Source organism: Balaenoptera musculus, chromosome 17 (genome assembly GCF_009873245.2).
Source record: "Balaenoptera musculus isolate JJ_BM4_2016_0621 chromosome 17, mBalMus1.pri.v3, whole genome shotgun sequence".
Lineage (NCBI taxonomy): Eukaryota > Metazoa > Chordata > Mammalia > Artiodactyla > Balaenopteridae > Balaenoptera > Balaenoptera musculus.
Window position 1 is genome coordinate 55,868,444 of NC_045801.1, and position 26,786 is coordinate 55,895,229.

Consider the following 26,786-nt stretch of genomic DNA (forward strand, 5'->3'; position numbering starts at 1 on the left):
TGTTATTCTATCAGGACCCAAAAGATGTAAAAACTTAAAGAGTCATTCATTTAACAAATCTTTATTAAATGCCAACTCTATGTGAGGGACTGTGCAGAGATACACAGTGGGATTAAACTGGAAGAGATACAGTCCATGACCTCAAATTACCACAGCCCAGCAGGGAAGAAGAATAATAAAGTGATTGTTCAAGTAAATATGCAACATAAACCATGATAGATGATAGGAGAGAAAGCAGAGTGCTACAAAAGCATATAACAGGGAGACTTGATTTAGTCTGTGCAATCAGGAAAAGTTTACCAAAACAAAGGACACTCTAAGATTTAAGGAATAAGTAAGATGTGGTATCTGTGTTGTGGAGGGTGGGAAGACTGCTAAGAAAAAACAGCATGTGCAAAAGGCCTGTGGCAAGATGGAACCATTAGACATCATCAAGTCCAACCCTTAGATTTCCCAGTGAAGACACAAAGGCAAGACACAAGAGTTTATGACTTGCCTAGTTGTACTGTGTTAGTGTCAGAGCAGGAGATGGAATCCAGAACTCCGACCTCCAGGTCTAGTGTTCTTTCCATCCCATTAGACCTTGTATTCCCTAAGCAAATGTGGGGAATTACTAGATCATTTTCTATAACGACGTTTGTCATTTTATGGTCCATGAACCATTATGGACAATACATAATGTTGTACTTTCACTTAAAAATCATTATGGCCAAAACTTTATTCAAGATATACTTTTTTTTTTTTAAATGATTGAGAACATAAGAAATTTGTTCTTTTTTTTTTTTCTTTAAATTTATTTATTTATATTTATTTTTGGCTGTGTTGGGTCTTTGTTTCTATGCGAGGGCTTTTCTCTAGTTGCGGCAAGCGGGGGCCACTCTTCATCGCGGTGCGCGGGCCTCTCACTCTCGCGGCCTCTCTTGTTGCGGAGCACAGGCTCCAGACGCGCAGGCTCAGTAGTTGTGGCTCACGGGCCTAGTTGCTCTGCGGCATGTGGGATCTTCCCAGACCAGGGCTCGAACCCGTGTCCCCTGCATTGGCAGGCAGATTCTCAACCACTGCGCCACCAGGGAAGCCCTCAAGATATACTTTTAATTTCCTATATTTTTACATATTTACAAGGAATATGATGTAAAGTGTAAATAAATGTACAAGAGAGCACAAAACAGAAAAGAATGAATACTCACACATTTAGCACGCTGAAGCCATACAGCATCATAATGGACTGGGAATGTTAATGCAGCCCCCTACATGACTAAATTACACCCAGGAGATTCTCGCTCAGCAGTGTAAGCTGTTGGTGCTTTCAGACATTTTGGGAAATGCATCCATTGTCCCATTCCAAGCTTAATTGGCATAATAAATGTCAATTAAAACTCCTTTAAGATTTTAAACTGCAAAACTCAAGTGAAACTATTTATGTATAGACTCACACAAGACTTCTCTACAAACTTCTCTATCTCCTATAAGAGATACGTTTCTTATACATTCACCCTGGGCTACAACATGGATACACACAGCAAACTTGCATTCTCATAGGAAAGAAAGTTATTTTCCCCCTCTTTCCTAAACACGTCATCACTCTTAAGTTGCTTATAAACTGTTATATGTTTTATATGTTCATAGAATTCAGTTTTCTTTCAACAAATATATAGAGAGTACCAACTATGTGCCAGGACTGCAAATAATACAATAGTGAACAAGGTAGAATGCCCCCTCCCATCAGTATGGAGAGATCCTCCAAAATGCTACCAGGAAGTCCCATTCCATCCTGGATCCTAAATCTACACATGACTCCTTTTTTAACTTTTACCTATGAGGCTTAAAAGACAATTATTCATCCAGTAAAAATACAAAACAGAATCTTTGTTAACCTCTATATTTGGCAAAAACATTTTTTTTGTGTCTTATGTACAGCTCATTAATTTCGGTGTCCAAACATTCTGTTTTAAGTAGCCCAAGCTGCCAATTGTTTGATATCATCATCCTCTTCTTCTGCCCTCCTGGAAGATGCTGAAACAAACAAACAAAAAATGGATAAAAATTAGTAATTGGTGACATTCATACTTTCAGCACAGAAAACAGGTATGAATTATGTATTAAAAGATATATTTTATGAAATGAAAAATAAGTGCTAAAAGGGATAGGCCTGGCTATTATTTCAGGTAATTATTTGACCACAGGTGGTTGAGGTGGGGAACAGACCTGCTCGGGATCGATGTGCAGAGGAGGACGTGCTTGACATGCGACCTGGTACTCTGTCTGGCTGTGCTGGGAGGGAGGAGGAAGGCACATTTGGAAGTCGGATATTTGCCATCTTCTTATTTAATTCTTCCTGCTCCAGTTCCTCAAGTTCTGCCATCAGCTCATCCTGAACAGAGGAAAAAGAAAGAATTAGGGAGTTAATGTTTCAAGAAGTGGGTTTCCTCAAACATAATAACAAGAACATCTGCTACCCAATTGATATGTGAGAACCCAGTGAAATGGAATATTTATTTTAAGACTAAGTCTTTTTTGCAACACTGAGCAATAATTAAAATATGAATATTTGGGATTGTGCAAATTTGTTGTAGTTAATCTTATAATACTTCAGTCAACAGTTTTTCAAGTAATTTGTGCTAGCTGAATATATAACCTCCACAGTTTCTAGGAAATTTACACCTTGCCTGTCATTTTTCCAATGTATCTTTTATTTTCTACTGTTAAGAATTAAGAATCTGTGAGACTTTAACTAGAGGAAATAAATATTTTCATTTGGGCTAATGCTACTGAAATAAAACAACAGGTATAGCAAAACCATAACATACCAAAAGTAAAAAGAATCAAAGATATTATTGTTCCTTTGTCAAATTACCAAAACTAGTAAATATCATGCTGTGTGTCTTAGTTAAGAAAGCTTCAACTCAAGGTAGGTACACTGTATTTCTTTCTTTTAGCAATAGCCCCAGAGAGTCTGGTTTAATCCTAAACTATTCTCTGTCCCAAGAACCTTAGAGAGGCCAGTCTAGTTTGAGGCTTTAAGGGTAAAAGTCACCTTATGACAGATATGAGATGACTTGAGATGAATAGTTCATGTCTAACTGGCTCCAAGTGTCCTCAGGTTGAGTCCAACCCCCCTGAGAGAAGTTGGGAGTCAAAACTAAATTTGTCATCATTAGAATTCTGAGGTTGTCATTATTAGAAATGACCTAAGACACTCTTACATTCGACCAAGGAGATTTCTTCATTTATTCATCATAGAACAAATTTACTGAGAGCTCACTCCTGGCTGAACTCAGGGCTGGGGAGACAAAGTACAAACAACAGTCCCTACATTTAAGGAGCATATTGAATGTAGGAGAAAGGCACAGAAACAAATAATTATTCTATATTAAAATGAGAGTAACAATACTATGGGCCAAGAGTGGAGATCCTTAAGCCAACTGCAGCATTCGATCAAGTCACCATGTATCAGACATACAGTAAGCTGAATGACTGTCTGACCACCATTATATCTACCTCATGAAAAGGAAATAAACATGAAAATGTATAGCATGAGGCCATGTGAAATAGTGTGGTCAGTGTAGTTGTGGGCTTTATGGTGCCCCACAGGCTGAATGAATAATGTACCTTCAGCATGAATACTCTGATATCCTATTTCTGCTCACAAAACAATTAAGAACAAATATAGCAAATGTAGTAGTAGCAGAACACACTATCCTACACTGAATGTATGCCCAGAATTGCCAATAGTGCTTGATGGTTACCAACAGCACTGAAAAGATATTGATATTTTCTTTAGCAAATATGTGGTGACAGAATAATCACCTCCATCATTTTCAGACTTCAGGTACCATACACTTATTTATTCATTGATAAAAGAATTTAAGAAACTTTAGAGATAGTCTAGGGATCTGGTCATTTTCATTTTATAAATGAGAAAACTAAGGGTCAGAAAAGTAAAGGGACTTACACAAAGTTTAGTAATAAATGGCAGAACCCAGATGTCCTAATGAGCCCAGAGCTCTTTCCACCATGTCATAGTGCACTCATTAGGTGCTTGTTAGTCTAACCAGGGATAAGCAAACTTTCTCTGGAAAGGACCAGACAGCAATATTTTTGGCTTTGCAGACCGCATATCGTCTCTGTCTCGTAGCCTTCTTTGTTGCTATTGTCACTGCTGCTGTTGTTTTCTGCAATCCTTTAAACATATAAAAACCATCTTGTTCAACAGGCCATACAAAAACAGAACTTGGGGAGGATTTGGCCTGAAAGCCACATTTTTCCAACCCCTGGTCTATACCATTTTAAAAAGCTATTGAAGAAACAGACGAACAGACAACAAACAGAAAACAAATTTATGGTTACCAAAGGGGAAAGTAGTGGGGGGCGAGGGATAAATTAGGAGTTTGGGATTAAAGTATACACACTACTGTATATGAAATAGACAACCAAAAAGGACCTACTGTATAGCACAGGGGACAGCACTCAATATTTTGTAATAACCTATAAGAGAAAAGAATCTGAAAAAAAATAGATATATGTGTATGTATAACTGAATCACGTTGCTGTACACCTGAAACTAACACAACATTGTAAATCAACTATACTTCAATTTAAAAAAAGGAAAGTAGAATGGAGAAAGATAAAATAAAATAAAACAAAACTAGAAAAAAAAAGCTGTTGACACCTAATTCTCACTTTAAAGGATTCTGTGGAACTACATCTTAATTATTAGATGTACCATTTTTAACACTACATGAACGTAGGAAGTCAGATTCTTTGCCATGCTAATCTGAGAATTGGAAATGTTTCAAAATTTGTGTGTACTTTGTACTTTGAGTAGGACAATTGAAATTCACAGTGCAGACACCACCATTATAATTATAGTCTGTATTATTGGACTGATTAATCTCAATGGAATGTGTGTGTTAATAATGTCACTCCACATTTATTTTGTTTCATAGCCTAAGTAATGAACAGAGGCAGCCTAACCTCTAATTTAACATGAGCATGATCTGTCTGTTTCTTGCAGAGTGACACAGTCTGCTTTGTTTTGCCCAGATGTGCGAGCACTCAATTTTTCGTAATGGGGCTTTAGGCTTCAACCATTAAAAGTCACTAACTTTACATAATCACATGCTGCTTTTCCTTAATAGCTGAAAACTTAATTAGGGGGCTATTTGCCAAACTATATTAATCTTTCCTTTAAATCAGAGCTACCAACACTTCATTTCCCTCTTAAGACAGGTACTTTTCTAAGAAATTTATTCTTTAATGATATTTAAGGAAATGTGTAAGGAAACCTGCTTGCCCCATATGGTGGGAAGCTGTCTTTTTTAGCGGCCACAATACTCCATTCTTTATATAGTGTCACCCACCTCATCAAAGTTATCGCCAAATCCAACTCGTTGAGAAAACGCTTCTGAGATTTCTTGGGCAATATCCTGTTGCTCTGTGATCTCTTGCATCAAATCATCTATTTTGTTCAGATCCCTGGGAAATAATATTTTATTGAAATAGTTTAGAATTTTACTTTAAAATTATGAATTTAGATATAAATTAGAAAAATGAGTCAATTTAATATAAACTCTTAGTTATTTCAGTAGCATAGTAAACATTCCGGGTGATAAGACTTATCAACTTTAAGAATTTGCATTTCAAAAAAATTAATAATTCTGTATATGTACATATATTTTAAATTATGTAAATTAAATTAAATTGATAGCCATTACATTTGGGAGTCACTAGAGGGCAAATTATTTGATAACTAACAATATTTGTAGACCCATTTTGAAATTTTGTCTGGTAGGGCATATGTAAAATTTAAATATATGCTGCTATGTATTAACTCTGCAGGAAGTGGTACCATGGGCCACCAAGGACCACTGTGACTAAGATAAACTCGGGCAGCTCTCAGCAGCTGCTATCAGGGCAGCTTTTCGTAGAAGGTGAACTCTGGAACTAGAGATCTATTTTCTAGACTGCCTAGTATGTCTGAGGTCCTGGCTCCCTGAGAACTTTCCCATAGCTGCTGATGGTCTGAGAGATTACCGATGAGAGCAGGATTAGGCCTATGAAGCCCTCAGAAGAATCAGCAACTTCAGCAAAGGAATCACAGGCCCAGGACGGACAGCTGCTTTCAAGACAGTTTCTAGCACCCAAGTCCCACTGGCCTCCAACCACCCACCGAAGCTGCCAGTGTCCGAATGCCAGCATCTGAGCTGCCTCTCCAGTACCTTGTCTCTGAATCATTCCTCCAACTCTGAAGCTAGGCCAAACTGATTGGATACCAGAGAAGTGACAATTTTCCTCATTATTAAGCAATTAACACTGAAATTTTGATTCCCAGTGGAATAAATCTTTTACAAGTTTTCCAGACTCTATATATGGGAAAAGCTGAGTATTTTGACATAATTTCATGTAGTAATCAAAAAGAATACTTTGCCATCCTCCTATCACCCCTTATTTCCAATTCTTATATTTATACCAAATGTACAAGGATTATTTATTTGAAAATCCTTTGAGAAAGGTACAGCTAAAGTTTGGGTCTGGGAGTGAATTTTTCTCAAAAGGAACATCCAGGGATGCTGCTGCTAAACTATCCAGAGAGAAAAACTATGATTTTGTCATACATTTTAGCACCCCGCTTACAGCAACAATATAGAACTGTGACTCTGATAATGAATTGAATGATCTCTCAGAAGCTGTCAAAATGACGGCTGTCAATTGATTATCGAGGCAAGAAAATGATAGCAAAGATGTCTTCACTGACCCCAGCCTCTCTCTCTCCCACCTTTTCCCATCCATGGAAGCTTCTCTACATCCCTCAGTCACTCTTTGCCCTTGTGTACCTTTGGTCCAAACTTCACTGTGATATTTAACTTTGTAAAAGGATTAGGTCCCAGACATTGATTCTCAGTGTGAATATAAAGCAAATTGTTAGCCCCACTACCACTATGAATATAGATTACTGAGCGCTTACTTTGTGCCAGGAACTCCTAAGTGCAGTATATCTTGTATCTCATTGAGTTTCACAATAACCACATGCGGTAAGTACTATTATTATCTCCAGTTTACAGATAAGGAAACTGACTCAGGGAGAGGCAAAGTAATTTGCCCAAGGACAGTCAGCAGGATCTGGGATTATAACCCAGAAAATCTGACCCCAAATCCATGCTTTTATCTACTATTGTATGTCAATGGTTCTCAAACATTGGTTAGTATCAGAATCACCTGGGGAGCTTGGTTAAAAACAAAAAGGCCCAATCCTTACTTTTCTTGAAGGAGCTTGGGCATCTATGTTCTCATTAGTAGTGATTTTTGAGTCCCTCCGAAATTTGACAACCACTATTGTACAGTTCTAACACCTTCACAGATATTAACATTAAAGCCTTTTTAAAATTATAGAATGAAAATATTTGCAGGTGGAGTGTCAAACAATAGTGAGGCTACTGGGAAACATTAAGGGCAAAATGAATGTCCTTTATTTTTTCATGGTCTTTTTTTTTCTTTTGACAATATTACTTCTGCTCTTTCTCTGTGGGAACATTCCATTCCAACATGTCAAAGAGTCTCAAAAGAGTAAGCCCATTCCTGTGCAGATCATCATATACTTCCAAAGCACTGAGGGAATTTATGGCTCAGAGGGAGACTAAAGTCACTCACATGTTTTCATGAACTGCTTTCATGGCTTTTGCTGCAATGCCCATGTTCCTTAACACTTCCGTGTTGGTGTGTGAGTTTTCCAAGGCTTCTCTCTGGAACTCAATGGTAGAAAGTGTGCCATCAATCTGAGTGAGCTGCTTCTCAAACCTCTTCTTTCTCTTTAGTGCCTGTAATGCAGCTAAATAAGGGAGAAGCCACATTTATAAGGAGAGAGCCAATCACTCACTCAAGACACTTGCTGAGATATGTTTACTCAGCACCAACCATGGAATCAGTATTGTTGAAACCAAAGAGGATACCAAATAAAAAAACTAAAGGGCAGCATCTATCCTTTCAGTTGCTTGTACCAACTACTGCTTCCTTAAACATTTTGTTATTCTTCCAAAGATCTGTCAAGTGTCAGAAGATGAAAAGTCAAAATTTCATAGTCTAAAATATACCACAGAAGGGTTTCTGTTAATATTGGATTTTAGAAAAAGAATAGATAAAATAGAAGTAAATATCACATAATAAGAAAAATAAAACTTTAGAGAAAGAAAGAATTTTAAGGACTATCTATTCTAGCCCTATTTTCTTATTTCAAAGACAAGTTAATTGAGACCCAGAGAAGTTATATGACTTGCTTGAAGGTAGTCAATGAGTGACAGTCCAAAGCCTAGGATGCCAAGCGTGTCTTGGTCTGAAGTGACTATGAGATGATCAATAAGGTTACATCTAATCATAAATGTCCATAAAATTAACACTGTAGAGTCATTCTCAAGGATTAGATGGCATACTGGTGAGGGAAAAGACTGGTGCCTTCAGAGAAATGGTATCCAAATACCCTCCCATTAACACTTAGCAAAATCTTACGTGCTTCTTTCAAAAATCACAACACTGAGTTCTTCTGACTATGGCACCTTGGAAGGCACCCTGAAAAATAGGCCCTAAAATGTGCGTTTTGATAAGGCATTTAGTGAGAATGCAGGAAAACAGCAGCAGCAGAATGCTAATATGAAGATAATTAAATGGAATTGACAAAAGAACTCAAATATTTTAATGGTTTCAGAGTGAAACATGTAAGTTATTGCAACAGAGATTTCTGAGGGAAGGCTCTTTTCTAATGGTTTTGGTCAATTTCTTCTTGTACTTCCAACAGATTCAGTATATTTATTCCAATTCTTTTTGTCTGGTGCATGAAGACTTCTAGACATTATACTTTCCTGCTGGATTTTATTAATGATCTATGAATCAATATTAGCTGATCTCCATTTAACCTTTGCCTCAAACTCCATTTTGTTTTCTATTAAATTAATATTTAATATAAAGTTAATATTTATATATTAAAATTTATATTTTGTATTTAATATTAATGTTTAATATAAAATTAATCTTTCAGCTTTCTTTTTATTACAATTTGCCTGTAATAATTTTACATGGACCTCAATTTCAAAATTGTTTTTAATTTGCTCTTTTTTGATATTGCCTATTACAGATAGCATATATTTGAGTGTTTAATGTGTGTGATTATTTTTAACCATTCAGATAGTCTCCAACTTTTAATGTAAGTTTTTAAGTTATTCTCATTTATTGTAATAACTGATATATCATCTAGTATGGTCTTTTTACTATCATATTTATTGTGTTTTCTGTTTGTTGTGATTTTTATTTTCTTTTTGCTTTCTTGTCTTTATATAGATTGATCAATTTTCATTTGTCCATTTTATTCCCCTTTAATTGTGGGATAGTTATATATACTAAATTATTCTAATGGATACCCTTGTATTTAATATATACACATATAATTAAACTTAAGTTTTCTATCCATGTTGAAAATAAATCAGAATCTATAATTAATCAGTATCTATAAAATGTATTGTCCCCAAACAAGATTGTCTTATCACCCCAAACCCCACAGTATTTGATTGAAATAATCTCGCTTTTATTAGTTCCAGACGATTACCAGTTTTTTAAATTATTCTTTCAATATTTAAGGAAACATTTCTTAAGTGCAGTAAGTTTCATAGACACAATTTCAACAGTTATTTACACTAAACTAACAGAGCTTGCTGGCTTATTTTCTTACTATTGCTTCTTGTATCCTACATTGTCATGAACCCAAGAGAAGAGAGAGAATGTAGGAAATAGAATATGTTAAAAACAAAACTTGTATTAGTATCTTCAGGGAGGTCAAGAGGCTATTGTGTTATAAGACAAGAATGGGCTTCCATAAAAACGAGCAACTAGAAAACAAGAAAAAATTCTTAGAAATTAAAAACATAACTAAAAAAATAAATAAAAATGTTAAAAAGTAGAATAAATATAACTGATGACTAAATTAGTGACCTGGAATATAAAGTTAAGGAATTCTCCCAGAACATAGAACGAAAAGAGAGATAAGTTAATATACTGGAGGACAGAGCCAAGGAATCCAACATCCGTCTTACAAGGATTTCAAAAGAGAAAGAATGTTTCAGGGGGAGTCTGGATAATAATACAAAAATAAATAACGATTTCAGAAGAAAATAGAAACAACGGTGGGGAAAGAAGTAATAAAGAAATTAAAGAATACGGTTTCCCCAAGCTGAAGGAAGACGATTCTTCAGAATAAAAATACTCACTGAACACTTAGATGGGAAAAGCAAAAAATAAAAGGCACATGCCTAGACCTATACTAGTGAAATTTTGTAACTCCAAGGTAAAAAAAGAAAATCTTAAATGTTTCCAGAGGAGAAACAAGCAAAGAGATTATCTACAAAGGAATGAGACTGATATTATTATCAAATGTTTGAAATACTGGCTATCCAACAGCAATGGAATAGTGTCTTAAAATTTTTGAAATGTTTTGAAGCTAGAATTCTGTAAAAATCCAAACTATTATTTAAGTCTGAAACAAAATGAAGTCATTTTTAGACCTACAGGCATTTAGAGAATTTATATCTATGCACTGTTGCCAAAAAAAATACTTTTACTCCAGTAAAATTTTTTAAAAAATCCAAGAAAGGACAATATAGGATACAAAAAGTAATAGTAAGAAAATAAGCCAGGGAACACTGTAGTTTAACAGTGCAAATAACTGTTGAAATCGTAGTTACATGAGTGTTTCTCCATGAGGTCTCTCTCTTGAAAGAGAAGGCTGCCCAGAGTTCTATAGAAGCGGGTGGGGCATGCCAACAGGCAGGCTTCCTTCCAAGGGTAGGGAGGAAGCAGACAGGCTGGCGATTCTTACAGTTGCCAAAGAAAGGCTTTTTAGGTGTGGATCACTTTTCTATATTTCCCTCATGAGTGGTAACTTTCTTTCCCCGCCCCTTTCTGCCCACTGTGAAGGTCCAGGGTCAACTCGGTTCTGCTCTACTTCCCTCCCCAGGTGCAACACCACAATTTCAGTCCTTGCTGAATAGCACTAACACTTAATTTAAAGAACAGCTTTTATTTATTTATTTAATCTGTCCTTTAGGAAAGAACTAAAAAAAATAAAAAATAAAAAGAACATCTGGCACAAAGGCCTTTCTACCATATCATACAATATCACTGTGGAGAGGCTCTTCACGTGAATGGCCAGAGCTGTGTGAGGGTTTTCTCCTGAACGCGGGAATATGGGCAGCTGACCTTCTGTGCTATCACTCTGCCTGGAGATCCACACCCACTATGACATTTATTATATTGGATTATAATTTTTGTAAAATGTATTCTACTCCATCTCCCCTACACTAATTATAAGCCCTTTGTGGAAAGATACAGAATCCTATTCATCTGTTTCCCCAGCACCTGGCCCAGTTCCTGGCACATGGCCAACAAAATACTGTACATAACAAAAACCGATGTTTACCGAGCATTTGCTAGATGCCAAACTGGTGTTAAGTGCTTTATGTGCATTATGTGATTTATATCATTAACTCTCACAAAAAACTACAAGAGTAAATACGATTACTGGTCCATTTTAGAGAAGATAAGATGAATGAATACTAGATGAAAAAATATGATAATTTTGTGCACCTTGACAGCATGATATAACAGAAAGAGTATGGCCTTCAAAGTCAGAGTGTGAATTTTTCTTCCATGACTTAATAGATGTATATTCTTGGATAAGTCACTTTCCTTCTTGGATAAGTCACTTTCCTTCTCTGAGCTTCAGTTTGCTGTTCTGGAAATGAGTACATAATCCCCAAGAGGCAGGGTGATTGTTCTAAAAACTAGTGATAATTTATGGAAACCACCTTATAAAGTACCTGTACACAGTAGAGACTGAGCAACTAGATATTATTTCTATTAATAATAGTGATTTATATAACAGTCATTCATTAATGAGATTGCATATCTTATTTCTGAGACCTCCGAGCAACAAGTTACCTGTTTTTTCACCCTAACTCACCATAACAGGAACATAATATTACAAAACAGATCTGCATTTCAATGGTACAGTGCATAATACTATACAGCAGAGTATCCTAAGAAGCTAAACTCCAAATACACATCTCCATCCAACATACCCAGAGGTGGAAGGTTCAAAGTCCGTCTCTTTCCTATCTCAGGCTGGTTCAGTGTCTGTACTAATTTGGAACCTAACTATACCCATTGACCCAAAAGTATTTTCTTTTTTTTTTTTTTTTGAGAATTTTTAAAACTTTTCATTAAAAAAATATACCACGCTTCCTAGTAAGAATTAATATTAGATTACTTTCTGTAAATTGAAAAATACTATTTGGTATAAAAGATGGGGCTTTGGAGTCACTAGCACGGCATTTTAATCTTACCTCTACCAATTAAAAACTGTGAGTAATAACCTTATTATTATTATTATTAAGGAATGTGACCTTAACTCTCCTTAAATGATGCTCCCTCAGTTGAACAATAATAATAACAATAAAAATAACACCTAGAAGATGACAATAGAACATTGTACCCTGCAGTCAGGTTTCCTTTCAAATCTAGGCTCCATCTACCCACTGCTACGTGGCCTTGCATAGCTGCCTATTGGAAAATGTGAATATAACTCATGTGGTCGTTAAAGATTAAATGAAATAACATATGTAAAGAAATTAGTCTGGCACATAGTGAGTGATTACTAAATATTAGAAACCTTCATCATTATCATCATCTTCTTCACAAGATTTCAGAACCATATGATGGGAGCCACATGATGTAATGCCCAACCTTGCCAATATTTTTTATTAATAACAATAAGTTCTGGTAATTCCCTGGCAGTCTAGTGGTTAGGACTCTGTGCTCTCACTGCCAAGGGCCCAGGTTCAATCCCTGGTCGGGGAACTAAGATCCCACAAGCCGCACGGCGCAGCTGAAATAATAATAACAAGTTCTGATCTGGACACAATTTTGAATGCCTATATTAACATATGGTTTCTGCCCTTCAAAATAGTTGGGAGAAATTTAAAAATTCACCAAGATGTGAGATTTCAACTTACACTATAATCTCCATACCGTAAACTACACATTGGCCTGAATCAGAGACCTAAACTCTGAAGGAGGAAGCAGGTAATGAAAGTAAGTGAAGGAGAGAGAGAGAGGTTAAAGGGAAAGGCCTTCTTTGTTTTCTCACTTGTGAGAAAGAGATAGAGGATTATTCCTCTATTATAACAATAAAAAATACTGCAAGAGTGATGATAAATGGCCGTGGACACTGGCTCCAGTATCAAAGAGCCAACAGGAAGAAGTGGGAACTCTGGAGACCAGGAGAGATTAAGCCTGACCTATGGAAGCAACACCACTGGGCTCCAGTCCTCGGCTGCCATGCAGACTGTACGCCCAGCCTTCCACACGATCAAAAGAAGCAAGAGATCTGGATTTGCATCCCAAATCCTTCAAATTTAAAAGCTGAGCTACATTTTTCAAAAAAACCTTGTGTGAGCCAAACAGATGATTTCTGTATGCCTGGATCTGGCCCCAGGACACCTGACACTTCTTGTGGCTTCTATCTGGCACAGTATGTTTCTCCCAAACACTAAGACCGGAGGCTTCTGTTCCAAAGAGTCAAGAGGTGTATGTGAGGAGTATCTCTGTGAGCTGTTTCTCATGTGAAATGATGATGCCACGGGCCCACCATGAGATGGACAGGCTTTAACTTTGTTTTCTAATAACCAATTTAGGAAAGAAACAGCTGTATTTTTTTCAAAGACATTCGACAAATGTTGCAAATAAAGCATCACTCCTGATTTGGCAAAGAAGGACACTTTTCGAGTCGTGTAATTTAACCTATGTAGAATGTGCAATTCAATCTGCCAAGCTCCTACATGTGCTTTTAGGCAGCTGATGAAACCTGGAAAACATTCTTTCTGAAACAAAGGAATCTACTGTATTCCTTTGTGGGGGAGAAACTTCCAGGGGTTTTGTCTCTTTGTATAACAGTGATGTTTCTTCAGCAACGGAGCTGCAGAACAATGCCCCGTATGTACTGCTGCCAAGGGATACACGAAGAGCCCTTACTATACAGCCCATTGAGAACTGGGACTGAAATGTAAGAATTACCCACTTGAACCAAAATTCAACTAGCCCTCTGCAACTTTACCACATTGCCAGAGGAGGAAGGCTTTCAGTCATCTATGAAAAATAACTTCAAATAGCAGAAAAGAGTTGCAGTTTCATTGCTTAGATCATGTATAGGGCATCTTGATTGGAAAGGTCAATCTGTTATTCTTTGCTCGTTCAAGGTGTATAAATCCGTGCGTTGTTCATCTATTAGTTGGTAAAAAAGGAAGAACATTTTAGGAACCATCATATCTAGTGACTACAAACAAACCTATCTGTGAAATATGAAACTGAATTACAACAGCTCTACTCTCTCCCAGGAACGGATGACTTCTAGAGAAGGCCTAAAAAGATGAAGCTTGGAAGACTTAATCCCAGAGAGTGCTTAAGTGACATGCCACTCATAATTGGTTATGTCTTCTTTTGCTTTTAACTGGGAAGTCTCATAATCGTGTTGTTTTATTTGAGAAACTTCAACGTAAGCCCTGTTCTTACTCACATACAACTCACTTCATTAATCAAACAATAGTTCTATTTATGGCAACTCATTATAGTTCTCGAAAAACACAATCTGAGTAAGCATCACCATGAGCATTCCATAAATGGAATAAAAACAAAATGTTTCTGTTCAAAGTCACAGGTTAGATTGGAAACGGCTGGGGAAATATTAGAAAAATCTAACATTCATTTATTTGTCCAGGGCCAACCCATTATGAATTTTCCCCAGCCTTCGTCATTTTTTAAAAATATCCTTCATCCATTCCTTTCAGTCACTCCACAGGCATGCACTGGAGATCCACCACATGCTTTGCACTGTAGGGGCAAAGAAATAAGGCTACAATCTCAGAGGAGACAAAAATATAAAACGGGCATTCAATCACTTATTCATCATTCAACAAGCATTTATTAAGCACCTACCATCTTCAGGAACTGTCTGTCTCCATGGATACCAACTTGTATAAGGTACATCCTTCACTTCAAGTAGCATAGGAGACATTGAGGAAAATAATAAGAGACATGTACAAGGCACAGTGGATACACAGAGGAATGTACACACTACACTCTCTCTGGAGGGTGAGGGAAGACCTCACAGGGAAGGTAATGAAGCCAGGGTGACTGTCTACACAGATGCTCACACACACTGCCCAGTAAGAAGCATGAATGATGAAACATATTACCTCTAGCCCCTGACCCTCTCCCCTACTGCAAATCTCTTTACTAAATGATGTAAAGTTTCTGGCTGAGAAACCAGAGCAAATCACACCAGTTTGCCACACTAGCTGGAACTTAAGTAAGATCACACTTTCAGAGGTCTGGCCAATATTAAATGTCATTAAAAAGGGTAAATAGCAAGCTAAAAGAAGATTAGACCACAGAAATGATGTAGTGGATTATACAATGGCAAAGCAGATGCTGGAGAAAACAGTAAAAAAGGAATGAGATTGGAGAAAGTAAACAAGAGATATTCTGAGGAAAGGGCATTTGGAAGAGGAATATTGCTGTAAGCAAGCCAGTAATGTTGTACTGAATTTTGTGTTAAAAAAAAAAAAGAGTGATTGATTAATATTATAAAGTGTAAAGGATTACAAAGAGGTGGCCTCAGCCATCTGCAGAAAGATAGAAAGAGACAAGGGAAATGGAAGTTATTGTCCAACAGAAATGATGTTCCTCTCCTCATCCTAAAAAGCTCACACTTACTTTTGGAGATAAGGCAGTTCTCACTGCCAGGATGTCATCCAAGAGATTAATAGAGGAGATAAATCTGAGAGGGGAAGGTCATGGCCTAAAAGTGTTATTAGGCTTGAGTTGCCAAAAAAGGAAGAAATGCTTGCATAAAAGACTCATTTTATTTATTTTTTCCTTTTTTTAAAATTAAAAAAAAAATTTTATTGGAGTATAGTTGCTTTAGACTGCTGTGTCAATTTCTGCTGTACAGCAAAGTGAATCATCCATACGTGTACATATATCCCCCATTTTTTGGATTTTCTTCCCACTTAAGTCACCACAGAGCACTGAGTATAGTTCCCTGTGCTATACAGTAGGTTCTCATTAGTTATCTATTTTACACATAGTAGTGTGTATGTGTCAATCCCAATCTCCCATTTCATCCCACCCCCTCCCATTTCCCCCTCAGTATCCATACGTTTGTTCTCTATGTCTGTGTCTCTATTTCTGTTTTGCAAATAAGATCATCTATACCATTTTTCTAGATTCCATATATATGCGTTAATATATGATATTTGTTTTTCTCTTTCTGACTTACTTCACTCTGTATAAAAGACTCATTTTAAATATCCACCGAAATTCCTATTTTTCATAATTAATTGCTTCCGAGGTCAACTTCCAGGCAAGTAAAATTAACTTGGTATTGGAACACTATACCAATGTATTAATTAAAATCTTCTTGACATTCTTTATAAAGACCCAGTTAAGTGACCAGGCAGAATATATAACCAATTGAAGGAATAAGTTTTCTACTTGCTACTAGTATTATTAGTAACCTCACAAATTGGTAACCTTTATGGACCTGCTATTGCCTAGAATATAGAGGAAAAAGTATGAACATGAAACCAGCAAATATTAAATAGAAAAACTCAGAAACAGCTGATTATGCTTCATTCTACAGGGTAGACATAGGTACCTATGGATGTAATTTTGTATGTTGCGTGTGTACCTTTGTGTATGTCTGTATATATGAATATGTGTATATGCATGTGTTTATATGTGCATGTGTGTATATGTATCTATATATATGTATATATGTGTCATGTGTATATGTGTGTGTGTGTGTAATGTGGTTCTATTTTCTACTTGTAAATAAGTATTCCTTGTTCATATGATGCACCAATAGTTCCAACTACTGTGCCCATGGCTTGTAGGTGCTCCTGAGAACCAACAGATTTTACCCCTAGAGCCCCCATTAGCTCCCACTGCTTATGATTCTATGATTATTCCCTGGAGATCCTATGACCAACGAATCTGGAGGAATACAAAAAAAAAAATCTGGAGGAATACATAATTCTTATCCTCAAAGCAAGGTGACTATTACTGATTTAAATTCTTGGAGAAAGGTTTACTTTGACATTGGTGATGAACTCTATGTACTATTCTTTAGTTTTTCAAATGTAAGTGAGAGAAAAACACTCAAATATTATAGTTTATGTAAATATAGTTTACATGAATAAAAGTTGTCAAACTGCTCAAAGAATGATAAAACATAAGTTCTTGTGTATATGATCTTTGAAATATGTGTAAATTGGCTTAACGTAATCATAACTTTTTTTTCTTGCTTCAGTCAACACAGTAGAAGTTCTGAGTTAGGATAATATCTTTGTTCAAACTCCAAGGTTATACTGACTTTCATTTTACATGAATGAAATATACAAAAAGCATGGTAATATAAATAGCACTGCTCACTGAGAAAGGCCTGTTGAACAATGTTCCTCCTACAGCAAAGAAGACACACCCATTATGACTGTGCAGCATATAGCGCTCTGTGAAAGAACCAAAAAGATTCACTAGAAATTCATGTTCAAATAGAGAATGAAATGTCCAAAATGCTTGTCAAATGTTTGGTCGCACAATTTTATTTCTCTAACTTCATATGTAAGCCAAATATAAAAGTGTAAACTTTATTAATTTAAGCTCACTGGTTGACATTCAATTTTAAGTTTTTAAATAACTTCTAATACAAGGATTCCCAACTTTTAACAGAGAATAATCAACTTTTCCTTTCCTATACTTTTAAAATCACCACTCCTCCTTGCTTGCCTTTTTGGGTTTGTTTTGTTTGAGGGTAGCAATTACACTGTTGGTACTTAAGTCACTAGACTGCTAGATTGAGAAGAGGTGTTGGAGGCTGCACAGAGCAGATGATGGGCAGGGCTTTAGCTATTCCCCATTCTCTCACTGGAAATTCCCACAACATAGAAATATTTGAGAAAAGGGCTTAGCAGTGGGCTGAGAGAGCCACTGGTCCAGGTTTAAGAGCCCTTACTGCTTTAAAGTATGACCATATAAACTTCGTACTAAGTCCTAAATATTTCCAATAAGTAATTATCTATTAATACCACTTGTTTGAGGTAAGTAATTGAAATCTCTGGTACAAGAAAGTTAGTTACTCAGGAAATGGCTTACTATTTGCTTTATATTTATTCCAGACTCTTGTTTTATCTTTTTTTTCCTTCACCTTCTGCAAATTTTTGAGCAATTGTGTATGTGTTAGAACTTCTATAAAATTATAGTCAGAAAAAGTAGGAGAAACTAAAATTACTGGTATATGCTCTAAGTTCTGGCTATAGTTTGCTAAAGCAGAAGATGGAGAGTGTGGTTTTAAAAAATAAATCCTCAATATTATCTATATATTTTAAGTGATTGTGATAATTTTGTCCCTTAAGAGCACAAATAGATTCACGTGTACTTAAGCATATTACAAAAATTGAATACCAAAATAGATTATTCATGCCCTTTCCAAAACTGACCCCCAAAGCAAAGCATCATAAACTTTAAAACTCAGATGCTTTACCTTATAGGCATAGGTTAGAGTATTATGTGTTTTGAGTTGTTTTTTATTCTGTTATCTTGAAAATAAAATCTGATCTGAAATAAGTAACCCTAAACACTGAGAAACATACTAGTAATACTAAATACATCTGAGGACAGTTCACAGTAATCTCCTGTTGTAGTTTCTTGAAACTGCATAAATCATATGATTTTGGCATAATCATGGTGTTAGTAGTAACTTGTCTACCTTATTCTATTTTATTGTGGCTGATTCAATAAACTGCAACATAGCATAAATCAAGGAAAATTATATTTTTGCTGAATGTAAATATTTCCCAAAATATGGTGCTCTATTCCAGCTTTGTGGAATTTAAATGAAGAATAATAACAAATGAATGTTCCAATATTTATACTATTGCTCCAAATTCATGAAGGAAAAAAATAAACTAGATGTAAAGTTATATAACACAAGAAGCAGTACCAATTACCCTCAAAGAAGAAGCTATGGGTTAGCCAAAAAGTTTGCTCAGGTTTTTCCATGCCCGAATGAGCTTTTTGGCCAACCCAATACGATAGGTCAGCAAACTGTCAAAATTTGTACCACAGATACTTGAAAGAATGATTCTAGAACAGATACACTCTATACTCTAGCTTCTGAGGAAGTAGAAAAGAAGCCAGTGGTAACTAGAAGCCAATACGAGTTCACAAAGTTGAAAATTTAGTTCAAAAACTAATCTCATGGGCTTCTTTTCTTTGGGTTACTGGATGATGACCAAAGAAAAAATATGGACCACCACTGGCCTTCTAACCTTATACATATCAAAATCACCCAGAAAGCTATGAGTACCAGAATTCTAAACCTTATCCCAGATCTCTTGAAACAGAATCTCCTGCTGTGGCATCTTAAAAAGCTTTCCAGGTGAATCTGATGAAGTTAACACACTACCAGTTCATAAACCAGCATTGTGAACCAGAGGTGTGTGAATATAGTTTGGTTTTAGGAATGTAATTTGCAAGGTATACTGAGGCATTGTTAGGGAAAAGAGAAAAAAACTTAGAGAAATAAGATGGTGTGGGCTAGAGATAGATGTCAGGTGTATTCATAACTAGATGAATAACTGAACTCACTGCTGAGGTGTCAAACCGCTAATCATGCCTTAGCTGAATCTTACATGAAACATCATTGCTATCATGCAGAGGTGATCCTGGAATGAAGTCTCTAGTGGCGTGTCATGAGCTTCTGTCCTTGGTTCTGTCTTATTCAATACATTTTAATACTTGAACAACAACAAAAAAGGCAGCTGAATAAATTTGTGACTGATTCAACCAAAAGAAATGGCTCATATATAAGACAATGAAATTGGAATTTTAAAATCTTAATTTTAAGGCAACTGAAAATAAGATGATATTGAATAGAAATACATGTAAAACATGGAATGCAAGTTTAAAATATTGATTTTAAAAAGGGAGGGAAGGGTAAATCTGGCTGGGATTTTTAATTCTTTCAAAGTCCAGTTGTAGAAAAAGCAACTGATAAGGCATCTGAAAAGGCAGATACAAACTGAGGCTGTGTCTGCAGAACAAAAGAGATAAGAAACCCAAGGCATTCTGTGCTGGTCAGTTCCCAAGTGCGTGAGTGAGGGTGTAAGCCCTGGATCCTTGCCAGGGCTCAGAGGGGAGAGGGAGGTATTAAGAAAGTGAGACGTTTTAAAATTACAGTTTAAGTGAATAGGGCTCCCAGGACTGGTCCAGACATTTTAGGTCCCCCCCAACCAGGGGTTAAAGCCTGATGGGAGCTCCCAAGGTGAGGGAGGAAATTGAGGGTGGAGGTTGAGGGAGGGTCGCATTTCTATTGATCGGTCTTTTCCGGAGGAGAAATGGGCAGTTGACCTGAGAATAAGATCCAGGTATTGGATGCCCCAGGAATAAAATTCTTTTCCCTGGCTCCAGAATACACAGAGTGTGGTACAACAATTGGATAATCGGAGGCAAACAGAACACTATTATGGTGTCTGGTTGTAATTTGAATACTGGGGGACTCTGGGACACTGCACAACGATTGTGGAGTCATAGTACCCTATACACTTCCCTAAAGAAAACTAATTCCTGTGCATAAGATGACTTGTCAGAAGCTCTGGGAGTGTTTCTTCGCAATTAACACAGCGGGAGGTTTATTTCTCATCGGGGTATCTGAGTGATGACAGAGGAGAGGAGAAACAAGAGAACGGGTGAGGAAGAAAGGAGAGCAGAGATAGTGCCTCCCAGTTTAATGGCCCATTAAATAATACATACAGGTTCTCAAATTGCATCAGAATCATTGAGTTATTTGTTCAAAGTTCAGGTTTCTGAACTCTACACTCAACCCTAAATTAGAATTTTTAGGGGCGTCCTTCTGAGTATACATTTTAACCAGCATCCTCCAGGGCTTCTGATGCAGCTGATCTGAGACCCACATTTTGAGAAATTCTATTAAGAAAAGAGGTCGCCAGGTAAGTGATATCTCCCAGGGGAACTTCCATCCGGGTCCTGCAGGCTGTGCCTGTCTCCTATTACCTGAGCCATGCTTTTGCCCTCACTAGTTTGGCACTCAACCAGCTGACAGTGATGTGGTTCTCTTTACCCAGTTCTTCTGGCCCCCGGTGTCTGAGATTGCAGACTTCAGCTCTGTGACAACTATCATAAAAAGCCCAAAGAGATTCCAACATTGAGCTAAACTAGTGGGACTGTGCCCACATCCTGACTCCAAGGAAGCCCCAAACTGCATCATGACTCTGAAAACAAATTCATTCTTGCCCCCAAACACCTCAGGGCTCAAAGTGAGCCAGCTACGCACACAAGACTCTCTGTCTTGGGGTCTCACTTCACCAAACAGGCACCTGGCAAAGAGGTTGAATGAATGACCTCAGCTCCGAGTTGTCGCTGGAATCCTGTGAAATGACACTGAGGAGGGATTTTGGTCAAATTCACTTCCTCTCTGTCTCAACCTCTCACCTCTGTAAGTCCACTTCCCAACAGCCTGAGGCCTAGTGATAACTCCAGCCTGGATCCACCCCTTTTCACATAGTTACATATTTGGATTTCTTGTTCTGCCTGGGAAAAGGTAAGCAACGGGGCCACCACGAGGGTGAGGGGAGAGAGCAGAGCGGTACCGAGGGGGAAGATGTCAAGGGGCACTCACTGTCAGGGCCTCACTCGCCTCACCCTGACTGACCTGCCCTGGTGAGCAAACCTCAGCACGGGAAGGGGTAACTGAGGAAGTGACAGAGGTGGGGTTGCAGAGCAGGAGACTCAGGCAAGTGACTGCTGTCCTCAACTATGTGAAAGGTCTTCACATGACAGATGGAGTAGATTTATTCCGTGTTATTACAGAAGACAAATTTGAGCCAGTATGTGGATCTTACTAGGAAACTGATGTCAGCTTTAAAAAAAAAAAAAATGCTATGTTATCACAAAGGGTGATATTTATAAAGCGCTGAATGGAGGGCTTTACACAGTAACGTCGTTAATCATCACAACTTTGAGGATCAACTTTATCACCACCATTATGCAGATGAAGAGACTGAGACTCAGGCCAAGTAAATGGTCTAAAGTCATACCGTTTCTAAGTGGCAGGACAGGGCCAGGAATCAAACCCAAGGCTATCTGCTTTGAAGCCCAGGCTCTTAACTACAACACTAAGTTACTTTCTATCAGATATTTACACATTGACGGAAACTGAATAGGGATATTACACTTAAGCAAATCCCTGTGACCATCTCTTAAAGATTTTATTAAAAAAAAAACAACTCATAAGAGAGGTTAGAACTGTGACCTCTAAGGTGTTCCGCCAACTAGTGTGGCAGGAGGGAGTTGCAATGTACTAAAATGTTGATACCTTCAGCTCCTGAGGCCTCCAGCCTGGGGTGTCCAGAGCCCTCGAGCTGCTGGTCCTTGGTTATCTGGTCCTTGGTTATCCCAGGGACACATACAAATATTATCGGTGCCCATGGGTGCCATGATATGAAAAGAGTTAGGAAGCACTGCAAGACTAAGAGACCTTGTATTTCTACCCCACTAACATTACCACGGATTTAGTTTTCTCATCCTTGACCCTGGCTACAGGGCAGAACCACCTGGGGGCACCTTTAAAAAATATTGATGCCCAAACCCCACCCCAGCCAATTATATTAGAATCTATGAGGGTAGGATCCCGCAGGCATCAAGGTGACTTTCATATACAGCCAGGACTGAAAACTGCTCTAGATGACAGTGCTCAGCAAAAATAGAAAAAAAATTAAGTGACATATAAAAAAGTCTGCTTTTCCACAAAGCAGATTACTAGCTTATATAAAGCAGGAGTTCTATCATAGTAATCTGAATAAACTGCATTAAAGAATGTCTGCTCTTCTCAAGTTTTTAACCAAATTATAGATCTTGCTTCAGTTGTTCCTCTTTTAGATCAACAGAGCCTTGATATCATGGCTGTTGCAAAACCAGTTTGGTGGTGCCCACTCAGGCTCTTTTTGGTAGATTATGGTAACTGCCAAAGAGGTTTGAAGTAAGAATTAGCTACCACTGCACAGCCTTGCTACAAGTTGCAATGAAAGCAAGTTTCAGACTCAGATCTGCAGATACACTTACTAAACAAACATACTTTGGCCAAGCAGGCAAAAAACAGTTTCTCAACCTGTTTTATGAGCTCAGTGAAGTCCCAACTCTATGTCCTTTTAGTCTAATACACCTTATATGAAAGGCTCACTGAACACAGACAGCGACCTTCTCTGGCAGGGTGATGTGCTCTGTGGGAGTTCAGAAATCCACCTGAACCAAGGACTGGACACTATGCTGATTTGATCAAGCCCCGGGTACCATCCTAACGTTGTTAGTTATACACCTAGTACATTCTTAACGCCTGTTCTTACATGGGGAGCAAGGAAGTATCTCTAAACTATCTCAGCCAAACCACATGTTTAGAATACCCACAATTTCACCAGTGAGATCCCATTTCTAACACTTATTATGCTAATTTAAGAGTTACTCATTTTACCAATAAAACCCATTTTTGACATTGAGAATGCTAACTGTCAAAATTACTGTTGTAGAGAACTAGATCATGGAAGAATTTGTACTGGCTGGGAGTGTGGCCCTTTCTGATATACTAGCTGGCCACTCAACTAGTATTCTTGACAGCATGTTAGCTGACTAACCACCTCTAGAAGTAAAACTTTAACTGCACATACATATGGCACTCTGATTATCAGGTAAATTACGGCCGTTCTGACACTGACATTGTGTAGCACAAGACCCATTTAGTACTAAGTATATTTGGCCTTATTATGTGTGGGAAAATATTTCTTGGGGGCTAATGGAAAACAGTAACCATATGTATATGAAGTTATTTGGTTTATTTGGAAGATGCTGATATTGACAGTGTTTCCAATGCATGGTCTGTGATTGGATTCTTTCCATAGTTTAGATTACAGATGGCCTCATGCTAACCAGACTCTTCCTACTTCCAGGGCCACTGTAGAACCAGGCTTGGGCTAACTCCAATGAAGCTCCCATGGATAAATTACGAAAAATAAATAGCTTTTCTGAAACCAATTCATTATTTGCACTTGATACATCTCTAGCTACTCTGATTTAAGGAAGTTAGATTGATGTTCCTGATTAGGGTTGCCTTTATTTATTTTTTTTTTTTTGGTGTCTTTATAAAGTCTACTTGTAGACACTTTATTTAGTGCATTGCCAACTCAAGAACATTATATTATTTGACATTCTTTTCTTCTAAAAGCAAATCTATATTTCTACTACTTCATAGAAGCAGACGTTTCATTTTTCAGATTTTTTTTAAGCCAGTATTTACTGAGCAACCACTGTAGATAAAGCTACATACAGATCCAAGTGGATAACAAATCAAAAAAACCAAAAAAAACCCTTGACAGAGTACCTTGATGGGTACTCTGAGCAAATGTCAGAGTACCCATCAAACTGAAGAGGAAGGGCCCAGGAACAGAACAACAAATGGCTTTTTAGCAAGTCATATTGGCATAGTCTCTCTGTAGAAATTGCCATTTAATAACATCCCAAAATATTTCAGACACGAAGTAAAAATAGAAACCAGCACTTAACTCTAAAACAGCCTACAATGTGGACAAGAGTTACATGCAAGAGCAGAGGAAAATGAAACTTGGCCTTTTTGTTGTTGGTAGAAAATGGGCATAAATGTCATTTTTATAGAAAGAGCAGGATTTTCAAGGTCAACTCCAGGAGACATGATTGCTTTCCTGTGTTAAACAATGGCAGGGTCATTTAGGGCAAACTAAATCTTCCCAAGGCTTCATTATGACTCAAGAAGCCCAACTTGAGGATGCAAGTTCAGGGTTTGGTGGTGAGCAGAGTCCTAAATTGCCACTTCTATTTCTGGGTCTGTCACTGAACTTGTGTTACAAAAGCAAATCACTTCAACTTCTTGCTGGGTTTTTATATGTGCCACGGGTGTTGTTTAGATGTATTCTCTATAGAGAGAGCCATACACTGAAGAAACCAATTAACTCTGGCAAAGAACAAAGGGTTCAAGGTGCAAGAGGAGCACCAAGAATCATTATTGACTTAAAGACCTTTCCACGTGGCAAAAGCCAGTGATAGAATTAATATTTAATTCTCTGACATTACTTTTTTGGTATAATAGCTCAACTGCACAACAGCCAACTAAAGTCTTCAACAGTTGAGGAAAAGGGAAACCGGAACATACTAGAATATACTTCAATGGAGATTTACAAGCAAGTTGAAATGTGTGATTCAAAATACAAACACACGGCAGAAAAGTTGATATTTAGCATTGGAGTCAGCAGGACTGGACCAGGGTGGGACGAGCCAGGGGCAAAATTTAAGGGGGCACCCAAAAAAACAATAATCAAGATAAGTAATATTTCAATGCAATATTTTTGAAATTCAAAATTAATGCAAAAAAAATCCATGATGAACAAAACATCACATTTCGGAACGAATTTGAAATAAAGAAGGGCTGTGCAGAACACATAAGGGCCAGTTGCAACAGAAAAGAATCAATAATACCAATCCTGTTCTTATTTTAAATATTGCTATTTTGTTCATTATGGATGCTTTCGTATCAACTTTGAGTTTTTAAAATATTGCATAAAAATATTGTTCATCTTGATTACTGAGATTTGTGGTGCCTCCTTACATTTTGCCCTCTAGGATTGTGCTTTGCTCAGGTCTAACTCCGGGCCCCTGGGGGGTCATTAACAGTTTCTAGAAAGGCCGTGGGAGCACACGTGGTGGCCTGGGGGACAGGTGCTGTGGGCCAGACCGGACTGTCCCCAAGGAAACGGCTGGAGGTAGGAGGCGGAGAGTTCACTACTGGGGCCAGACCCCGAGCCTACCTCGCTTATTCTGCGTGCCGTGCTTCTTGGCCAGGCTGAGCTCCCTCTGGATTCGATTTTCCAGGTACTCTTGTTTCTTGCTCAGCATCTCTTCTGTCTCCCGAAGTCGAGCCAGGGCTTCCTGGGAGCTGGGAGCAGCTCGGCTCTTGGAAGAGCCTCCCCCTTTAAAAAACTTGCCCAACTTGCTCATGGTTGTGGAGTTGAAGGGAGAGCAGCGGTCTCGGGAGCGTCTCAGGGCTCCCCGGGGCCGCGCCTGGGGAACAGGTGAGCGCGATCGGGCTCGGGACTCGGAGGCCCAGACCCGGGAAGGCGGCGATCCTGGGAATCAACACGTCGTCGGGCTTGCCCAGGTGACACCCTCTCCTGGGCATTTCCTGGCGGCCGGCTGGGCCCCGCCCCGTGGCGCGGCAGGGGCGGGGAGGGCACCGGAGTCGGACGCGGCCGACCGGCGCCACCCGGCCCCCCGGGAGTTCAGGCGGAGAAAAGAGTTGAAAAGAGTGATCGGACTGCAGCCGAGTTGCTGTTTTATCCACGCTGGGCACGCACCCCGGGGTGAAGGACTAGTTTGGGCATGGCTTAGAGAAAAGCAAACCACTGTTCCAAGGGTCTTGGGCGGGGCATGAAAGCCTGTTTATAATAAGTGCGATTTGCTGCCCTGGATGAACAAGATGCATAATTCCGCATGTGTTTTTGTTTGTGATCGTGTGTGAGCACAGTGTCAGGTCTCTGTCCTTGTGAATAAGAATATTCAGGCGCGTTCATCTAGGTGTGCATGGTGTGGGTAGGAGC

The 26,786-nt window shown here is 38.1% G+C and overlaps 1 protein-coding gene across 1 annotated transcript; it reads right to left on the reverse strand.

Moving 5' to 3' along the window:
• Nucleotides 1–1,078: 1,078 nt before the first annotated feature.
• On the reverse strand, nucleotides 1,079–26,374 carry CHMP4C (charged multivesicular body protein 4C). The gene is made up of 5 exons (XM_036830475.1): nucleotides 25,998–26,374; nucleotides 7,648–7,825; nucleotides 5,361–5,475; nucleotides 2,206–2,371; nucleotides 1,079–2,013 (listed from the first exon to the last, which is right to left on the reverse strand). The coding sequence occupies exons 1-5, from the start codon at nucleotides 26,185–26,187 to the stop codon at nucleotides 1,949–1,951; spliced, it is 714 nt and encodes a 237-aa protein (XP_036686370.1). The 5' UTR covers nucleotides 26,188–26,374; the 3' UTR covers nucleotides 1,079–1,948.
• Between the last annotated feature and the right edge of the window lie 412 nt (nucleotides 26,375–26,786).